General features: G+C 37.2%; 1 protein-coding gene across 1 annotated transcript; it reads left to right on the forward strand.

The window, feature by feature from the left end:
* Window positions 1-2,125, forward strand: LOC104733809. The gene is made up of 2 exons (XM_010453358.2): window positions 1-1,513; window positions 1,586-2,125. Exons 1-2 carry the CDS (start codon window positions 358-360, stop codon window positions 1,828-1,830), a joined length of 1,401 nt encoding a protein of 466 aa, XP_010451660.1. The 5' UTR covers window positions 1-357; the 3' UTR covers window positions 1,831-2,125.

Consider the following 10,414-nt stretch of genomic DNA (forward strand, 5'->3'; position numbering starts at 1 on the left):
ATAACAACGACTAGTCGACTACGAAAAATCAGTCCTTTTTTCGCTTAAGACCCTCTTTCTAATTTAGTGTCTTCCACTAAGGCTAAAATAGAGATTAGACCGAGGTAAAACTTTCCTCCTTCAGTTGGTTTCATCCAGTTTAATCCTTTTTCGCATCCCTCAGAGAATCTTTCCAGCTTTCAGTGTTTGTTCTTAGATTCATCACTCTTGAAGAATTATAATTTCGAGTGTTTCGGGTTAAAAACAGTCGTTCCTCCGTTCAAAGTCTTCGGTGTTACTCTTGCTTTCAGACAAAGAGCGGAAAGATAGTTTCAGTTTTTTAGATCTCAGATCTATTTGGTGTTACAGTAAAAAACCATGTCGTCAGCGATGGACAAAGCCTTGATGGCGATGTCGATTGAGGAAGAAGACCTGCCCTTTGATATGCCGGATTTACCAGAGTATTCTTCCTGTGAAAGAAACGTGTTGAGTTTAGTCGGTCGTACTCTAAATCCAAATCGCCAGCCAATGGATCAACTCATCCGAGCTATGCCTAGGAAGTGGCAGAAGCTGGGTAGAGTTCGAGGTGTGGCGCTTTCAAAGGAGAGGTTTCAATTTTTCTTCAATTCAGAACACGATTTGATTGAAGTTCTTGAAAAAGGCGTTCATACTTTCAACGAGTGGACTATAGTGGTGGATAGGTGGTACGAGTCACCTCCAGATAACTATCTGCAGTTCACGCCCATCTGGATTCAGATGTGGAACCTGCCTATCAATTTCTATACTAAGAAGGCCCTTACTGCTTTGGGAGAACAGATTAATCAAGTTTTAGAAGTAGCTTTCGATACTGAAAAACCCCAGGTTCAAGAGTTCGTTAGAGCGAAGATTCTCTTTGATGTCTCAAGACCTTTGAGAAGATCAAAAACGGTGAATCTCCCAAAGGGTGGTACTGCAACAGTATTTTTCGAGTACGAAAGGGTGCAGAAGAGGTGTTACGAGTGTCAAAGAATGACACATGATAAAGATGTGTGCCCCTTGCTTATTAAGAAAAGACAAGACTTGGCAGATGCTAGAAGAGCGGGTATTGTTCTTGAGAAGCCTCAAAAGATTCCTGTCCTGAAGGAATCTGATCCTTTGTATGGAGTTCTTAATGAAGATCAGGTAGGAATAGATCCAAATACGGGGAGACCAAGAATAGCTCCATCGGTTTTTGAAGGAATGAGACAATACTTGAGAGTCTGTAATGAAGAAGAAAAGCTGCTTAGGATTGATAAAGTCAAAACTTCAGTGGGGGAAGTTGAAATGGATCCTTTGGCTCAGAAGTCAATTTTAAGGTTGGAGCCCTTACCAATTTTTCACCAAAATATAAACAAAGACAAAGGAGTAGTTTTCAATTATGGGAGCTCCTCTACAGCTGAAAAATCCTCAAGCTCGCTGGTTATGAAGACAAAAGAAGGTCAACCTCAGCTCTCCCCAGTCCCGGAGAAATTATGGTTGATGGAAGCGGATCCTTCCTTCTCAGTGGAAAGTTCAGGTAGTTTCCTTGCCTTGTCTCAACCATTCCAAGACAATTCAACGGTTTATGGACCTGGCTCTTTTGTAGCAGGGTCCTCCGGGATTGTCAGGAATAAGACCAAGGCCAAGTCGAGAAAAAGACCAACAAAGAACAACAGATTTCCACAATCAACTAAACCAAAGCCTGGAAATGCTCAAGGAGAGATGGGTAGTGAAGATCAGTCGGGTAGTAAGGAAAAAAGAAAAACAGTTGGAGTGGGTCCAAGCACTGTAAAATCTCAAAAGCTAAACCCTCAAGAGGTGATCCCAAAGGGGGGATTGCCTACCATCCAATGAGCATCATCAGCTGGAATTGTCAAGGACTGGGACGGTCTCATGACTTGACAATTCCCCGTCTAAAGGAAATGCGTAAAAAACATTTCCCGGAGATGTTGTTCCTCATGGAAACGATGCACAGAAGAGATGTACTAGTAGATTTACAAGAATGGCTAGGTTACGACCGTGTATATACTGTGGAGCCGGTTGGAAAATGTGGAGGGCTAGCTTTGTTTTGGAAAAGTTCTGTAAAGGTGGATTTCAAGTTTGTTGATAAAAATCTGTTGGATGCTCAAGTACAGTTTGGAGCATTCAATTTCTTTATTTCCTGTGTGTATGGAGACCCTGACAGAAAGAAAAGAAGTATAGTTTGGGAGAGGATCTCAAGGATAGGCGTTGGGCGAAGAGATAGATGGTGCATGTTTGGAGATTTCAACGACCTGATGCACAATGGTGAGAAACTGGGTGGTCCAAGAAGAAATGATAATGAGTTCAAAGCCTTTAATGATATGATCAGTGCCTGCGACATGTCAGAACTTCCCAGTCAAGGCAACAGTTTTTCTTGGGCAGGAAGAAGGGGGGATCATTGGATCCAGTGCCGTCTTGACAGAGTCTTTGGTAATAGGGACTGGTTCTGTAATTTCCCGGTCTCAAACCAATTTTTCATGGACTTTAGAGGTTCGGACCATAGACCTATTCTTTTAAAGCTCATGAACTCTCAAGATTCGTACAGAGGCCAGTTTAGATTTGACAAAAGATTCTTACACAAGGAAGGTGTCAAAGAGGCGATAAACAACTCTTGGAATAAGAGCAGATTTGGCTTCAATCTATCGGTTGCAGATAGACTAAGAGCCTGTAGGAGATCTTTAAGCTCCTGGAAGAAGCACAACCCTTTAAACTCCCTCGACAAAATCCATCAGCTTGAAGTTGCCTTAGAGCTGGAACAGTCGAAAGTCTGGCCTGATAGGCTACATGTTCTCTTCCTGAAAAAAATCTAGCTAAAGCTTACAGAGAGGAAGAGTCGTACTGGAAACAAAAAAGCAGACAGAAATGGTTAAGAAGCGGGAATAGGAACTCCAAATTCTTCCATGCTTTGGTAAAAGAGAACAGACAAAGAAAGAGAATTGAAAAACTTAAGGACGTTAATGGTAATTTACAAGTTTCTGAAGCTGCAAAAGGAGAAGTGGCAGCTGCATATTTTCAATCTCTTTTCACGTCTTCTAATCCATCAAGCTTTCAAAGCTGGTTCGAAGGGCTTTCTCATAGGGTTTCAGAAGAAATGAATACGGTTTTGATCAAAGAAGTCACTGGACAGGAAATCAAAGAAGCTGTTTTCTCCATAAAACCTGCCAGTGCTCCTGGTCCGGACGGTATGTCAGCACTCTTTTTCCAACAGTACTGGTCCTTAGTTGGGAATCAGGTTATTCAAGAAATCCAGAATTTCTTTGTCAATGGAGTGATGCCATCAGAGTGGAATTATACCCACTTATGCTTAATCTCCAAAACGACCCATCCTACTGAAATGGCTAATCTTAGGCCTATAAGCTTGTGCTCGGTTCTTTATAAAGTCATATCCAAGATTTTAGTAAAGAGAGTTTAGCCTTTTCTGCCTGAGATAGTGTCTGAATCACAATCAGCTTTCATAGCAGAGAGACTAATCACCGATAATATCTTGATTGCGCATGAACTGGTTCATAGTTTGAAAGTTCACCCGAGAATCTCTGTGGAATATATGGCGGTAAAGTCTGATATGTCAAAAGCTTTCGATAGAGTTGAATGGAGCTACCTCAGATCTCTTCTCCTGGCACTGGGGTTCCTCAGAAAGTGGGTTAATTGGGTCATGATCTGTGTATCCTCAGTGACCTACTCTGTGTTAATCAATGACAAACCTTATGGTATGATTTCGCCACAAAGAGGGTTGAGACAAGGAGATCCCCTCTCCCCCTTTCTATTTGTTCTTTGCACAGAGGGTCTGACTCATCTCCTTAACAAAGCTCAAAATGAAGGAGTTCTAGAGGGTATTCAGTTTTCAGATAATGGACCTGCAATTCATCATCTGCTCTTCGCAGATGACAGTCTCTTCCTTTGTAAAGCTTCAAGAGATCAAAGTTTGATTCTGCAGAAGATCCTGAGCATTTACGGTAAAGCAACAGGTCAGACTATTAATCTAAGCAAATCCTCTATTACTTTTGGAGATAAAGTTGAAGAACCAGTCAAGTTGTGTATCAAGAGAATTTTGGGTATAGAGGCTGAGGGTGGAGCTGGTACTTATCTCGGTCTTCCCGAGTGTTTTAGCGGTTCCAAGATAGAAATGCTGGACTATCTAAAGGACAGGGTTAAGAAAAAGCTCTCAAGCTGGCATTCTAGATGTCTGTCTCAAGGAGGTAAGGAGGTATTGCTTAAATCAGTGGCTTTGGCTATGCCAGTTTTTGCAATGTCCTGCTTCAAACTCCCAAAAACTACCTGTGACAATCTGGAGAGTGCAATGGCTTCATTCTGGTGGAACTCAGTTGAACACTCAAGGAAAATTCATTGGCAGAGCTGGGATAAACTATGCCTAGCGAAAGACTTGGGAGGTCTAGGTTTCCGGGATATTAAATCCTTCAATCAAGCCTTATTAGCAAAACAAGCATGGCGCCTTCTACAGTCCCCAAACTGTCTTCTGTCAAAGCTTTTGAAAAGTAGATACTATGAAGAGGGTAATTTCCTTGAAGCCTTTGTTAGCCAGAGACCCTCCTTTGGGTGGCGTAGTATTCTCTTTGGCAGGGATCTTTTGAAGAAAGGCTTGATAAAAAGAGTTGGTAATGGCAAATCAATGTGGGTTTGGATCGACCAATGGCTAGAGGATGAAGGAATAAGAGCTCCGTGGAGGAAAAATCAGATTTTTGAAGTCGGGTTAAAGGTCAGTTCCCTAATTAACCAGGCTACAGGATTCTGGGACATTGAAATTCTAAACGACTTATTCCTCCCTCAAGATATACAAAAAATCAAGGCCATAAAACCAATGGTTTCCGTAGAAGATTTCTATGTTTGGAGGTTTAACAAAAGTGGAGATTTCACAGTGAAATCAGCTTACTGGCTAGCGGATCAAGAATCCAACAGTGTCCTCAGAAACGAAGCATCGACTCAGCCTTCAACGCTGGAACTCAAAAAACTAGTTTGGAAGCTTCAAACTGATCCAAAAATTAAAGTTTTCTTATGGAAAGTGTTGAGCGGTATATTACCGGTTGCAGCTAACCTTAATGGAAGAGGTATGAGAGTTGACGAGACCTATCAGGTTTGTGGGGAGATAGGTGAAACCACAAATCACACGTTATTCCTTTGTCCTCTTGCAAGGCAGGTTTGGGCAATCTCTGACTTTCCTTCTCCTCCAGAAGGCTTTAATAATGGCTCTGTTTTTTCAAACATGTATCACTTGCTGGAAAACAGGGACAATCGGGCTTGGCCTCCTTTGCTTCGAAAGTCCTTTCCGTGGATTGTTTGGAGAATCAGGAGGAACAGAAATGCACTTAACTTTGAGGGTAAGAGTTTCTCATCCGTGGAAACAGTGGAAAAAATCAGAGAGGATGTCGCAGAGTGGTTTGAGGCTCAACTAGTCGAAACTGAAGAATCCATTCGGACTAGAGATCAAGAGGACAGGGGGTCTAGTTGTAGAGTATGGGAGAAACCACCAAGAGATTGGGTGAAGTGTAATGTAGGCTCTTCTTGGTCAAAAAGAAATCAGTTGGCAGGAGGCTCCTGGGTCATAAGAGATGATGAAGGGACAGTGATCTTGCATAGTCGTCGAGCTTTTTCCAACATCTCATCAAAAGCCGATGCTATGCTCAGGATTTTACTTTGGACTTTTGAAAGTATGGCTAGTCACAACCTTGACAGAATCATTTTCTCCTTTCAAGACAACTCTTTAGTAGGAGCGGTGAATAGACCTAATGCCTGGCCATCCTTTAAGCCCCACTCAGCGGCTCTGTTAAGAGCTTTAAGTCCTTTTGTGGATTGGAAAGTGGTTTTAGAATGTGCTGCATCAAACAGAGGAGCAAACCTTATAGCGAGGAGCGTTACTGAAGATATGTGCCTCCAGTCTTATGTAGCTCAAGGATTTCCTGAATGGACGCGCAACGTCTTTATGGAGGAAAGGGGTTTGTCCTCTGTTTGAGAGTCAGTTCTTTTGTGAATAGTCTGATGTGAAGAGACTATTGTATGTTGCGATCCTTAGGGGCCTTTCTGGTCAAGATCGTGTTTAGCCACCCAGCTATCAGTCTAGAAGTGTGTGGGTTAGGCTAACTTTAAGTAGTTTCTCTGGTTCCAATTTCAAGTTGTAACACCTTGGTTCCATTGTTGGATAAATATAATTCTAGATGACAAAAAAAAAAGTTTATTTCAAATGCGTTTAAAGTGCGGAGTAATCAAGTCATTCCGACACCCACGTTTTCAACATCAAGTACAACAACAGATCATCACAGCCGGCCAAAACTTACGATTAATACGTACAAAAGAAAGCATTAATGCATTATACACGTACCAAAACGTTATACGTATCTCGGAAAATAAAGGCATACGCATATACATTTTCGTTTTTTGATGGAGAAATGTAACTACTAGATGGAGAGTTCAAAATTCAGAAGTTATTGGGAAGTTTGGTAGCATCTACATTTCAATTTATGTTTTAAAACAATAAGCTTTTTGGTTTTTATCAAAACCCACATTTTTAAGATGTTGGTTTGAAAATAATTTCTTGAAACATGTGGAGAGTGGAAAATAGATTTGGTACAGCTGTAAATAAAACAGTAAAAGCAAACAGCTTAAAACATATGAGCTTTATAAAATTTTATAATCCTGGATTTTTGTATGTCAAACAAATCAGAAATTATTAGTTTAATTAATGTAGACATATTTTGATCGAGATACAAAAATGAAAATATATGAGTTTTATGATAGACCGAGCATGTGATCGACGTATTGGTGAAAGTCATTAACTGATTTGAATTTCTTAACTGGTGATAGTAAGTACCCTTACCCTTATCCTTACCATAGTCTTAAAATTTTACGAGTTTCGAGAAACAAAAACAAACTGAGTTAGTTGTGAACATAATTAAAATGTTATGAGGATGTGGTAATTTAGTCCATACGATTTATAATAATTAGGTTTGGTAATAAAAGGAAAAAGGAAAGTGAAAGTGGGGACTAATGAGATTCATGCAGATCTTCGTAGGGATTCTAAGTGTAGTGGACCACTTCTCTTCGTTGTACATATTTTTCATTGAAATGGCAAAATATCCATTTAAAAGTCGAGATATCTGTTAACTTGATATTGTTATATAAAGCAACATATAATATTCATATTTCCATACTAACTGAAATTTGTTGTTCGAACATACTGTTATGTTCTACAGGGTTTTGGATGATTTCAGTAGAGGTAGAGGATATATATGATAATGCGATGAAGTGATTTCTTCTGATGTATAATTTTCTTTTAAAAATAAGTACTAACACCGTTTATACAACCACCAACATATATTGAAAAATGAAATTGCACAACGTTTTTTTTTTTTACGTAAATCTTATTCACTGATCGTCAAATCGTTTGATTCTCATATCCAAATTACATTAGAATTCCACAATTGATATCGTAATCTTTGACTAGATTCCTCGATAGTTCCATCACACCCATCACTAGCTGTGGTTTTATTTCATGTTCTTTTGTTTTCTGTAAACTTTACACCAACTGAAATAAGGTTTTGTTTATAAGGACCACAACTTTTTCTCATTTCTTCTTACATAAATAGTTCTAAAACGAAATTTAACTATAACAATTACGAATAACAGGATGTGGGTTTATATAAAAGTTTTTCTTTATTTCATGTTCTTTTCTTTTCTGTAAATTATCGTGTAACTGTTATCTTCCAACATATGAGATCATCGATTATATATAGGTTTATTATACAAAATTATGATATACTTGTTCATTTTTAGTTACCAATTCGGTATTATTTGTTGTATTTATATCTACATGTTTCTAAGTTCTTTTAATTTATTTATATACAGTTTCTTCATATATATTTCATTCATAAATTGGTCTCACATCGTAGTCATAATTTATCTATGAATCAAAAATCTTGACTATACTATTCACGATTAGATCAACACAAGTTAGAAGAGAAAGAATGTTAGAGAGAAAACACAATAAAACAAAAAGCCAAATAAAATCATTCTCAAATCTTTTCTAAAGAAATATGATAAATGTGAGGAAGCTAAGAAACAAGATTATATTACAATTAAAATATGATCTTTAGAAATAAGGAACCTCCAAGAGTAAAATCTGGCTGTTTTACAATTGTCGGATAGATATTCGAATGTACTATATTTGAAGTCAGAAAAATGGTCCGGTTTTCTTTATTATGACAAAATGATTACGATTATACTGATAATACAAGATAAAAGCTAATGTTTTCCTCTTATATATAAAACAAAGTTTTTGTATTTCAAATTTAACCGAAATTTCCTTGGTAACAAAATTGGTTCGCATGGATATAATATCTCTTAATCAATCATCAATGCCTTAAGCAAACTGTTGCTACTGTTTAATTGATTTCCAAGGCTTTAAAAAAGTATGTTTAGCTTTAAATCGGACTCAACCATTCGATTCTAAATCATTACGTGAAGAAGACATTTATCTCTCGATTAACAAGAAAAAAAATATAGGTCTAAACAATTGATTCTGACTCTAATTCTTACGGAAAAGTATTGTTTCTTACTTAGTCAACTAATAAACAAATAGTTACGAACTTACGATTATACAGTATATAACATGGTGTGTCTGCTGTATATCACGTACTTACACGGAAATACACACATGACTAGCACATTACACATACTACAAAAGACACATATGTCTTTGTGAACAGATACAACTAAACAGTCTTGGACATGATAAAAACGAGACACGTAGGACATGCTTTATACGATTGTGAAATGTGTCGGAAGAGAGAATGTGACATTAATTAGACACTGGCAGGATCCTACGACAAGATCAACTCGATCTTCGACCAAATCAAAGTGTCTTAGAGATAAAACAGGTAAGATTTTGAAGAAAATGGTTATGAGGGAATCTTGGACGTGGGTCCAAGATCTTGGAAATTTCCTTACAGCTCTTTTCTATGAAACAAAGAAAAAATTACTTGGATTCTCTGCCATTATTCATGTCTTTTCGATCTCTCTTGTTTTGTTTTTCCTCACATTTGACGGACGTGATTGATTTGGTACGATAAACTTTCTCACAAACTTCTTTCGTAATAAACAATGAAAGTCCAATCTTGAAACTTGTGAAAAATAATGCTGTTCTAACTTTTGAAAATCTGTGTGAAAAAGATTTGGTAAAATCGCCAAATTTTGAGACATATGCCATCAATCAGCATACGGTACAAATACTAAAGATTTAAGTTTCAAGAGTAAAAAAAGAGTTGTTTGTCCAAAAAGGAAAAAAGAGAGTAAAAATAGTCTCTTTTTTTTTTTTTGACAGCAGTAATTATAGTCTTGTTAGACGTGTGCAACTTGATGTGATAAGTGTATCTTTTCATCACTGCTGATTTTATTAGGATCGCGAAATTTGTTTGATCTTTTCTCTTTTTCTCTCCCTCTCTCGGATTCTAGCTCGTATATAATAAGAAACGAAGACAACGATTATAAATTAAAATCATGAAACCTTATAGAAAATGCATAAACCTAACTATACGATCAACGAGTCCGAATACAACAAATCTAATGGTTAGATTTTACTTTTTCCGTATTATCAATTATATAGTTGAAAATTTTGTTCCATAATTATATTTGTTTTGTAACAAAAAAAAATGATTATTATTTTTTGATAGATAATAAAAAAGATTGTGAGGAGTGGAATACTTTTTTCTTTTCTTTTGGTGCCAACTTCTTTATTAAACTTCTTGGAATGGATCGATAAAGATGCTTTTGAGTTTTGATACTTCGAAATATATTCGGACACTGATGTTTCTGTGATTTGGTTTGTTTAGTCAAACAAGAAATTTCATGAGAATGGATATATAGATGTTGTGATACGGGTGATGTATAAAACCTTTTTGGGATATAAACTTTTAGTTGGGTCTAAGTCAAGTCTCTCAAGTGGGAGAAGCGTACGTAATCTGGCCTATGAACGTTCGATCGAATCTACGAATATCTTCTCAGCTTTCCAATGTGTAGCCCCACAATATCTAACAAGCATAAAGAACCGGGAATATGACGTAACCGGACGTCCCGACAGTGTGTGTACCTTATTATACTATTAACCGGTTTTGGTTTATTCTGGTACAGTTTTGTCCATATATACCTTTCATTATTTTTTTACGATAAACTACCCAAGTGTACTAATGCAGTTTATTCAGAAACCAATTTGGATCCAATCGAATGAAGTTTTAATTTTATCTTAGCTTGTTAGTTATATTTATACAATATCAAAAGAAATTAAAATGGAACTCTTAAGAAAAGAAAAAAAAAAAACAAAAAATATATTTTCTAGAATTCAACGATGTTAGGATTTAGGAAATAGGAATCCTTGTACAGCTTTAACCAAAGTAAAGATGACGCATGAAGTATG

Source organism: Camelina sativa, chromosome 2, assembly GCF_000633955.1.
Source record: "Camelina sativa cultivar DH55 chromosome 2, Cs, whole genome shotgun sequence".
NCBI classification, from domain to species: Eukaryota; Viridiplantae; Streptophyta; class Magnoliopsida; order Brassicales; family Brassicaceae; genus Camelina; species Camelina sativa.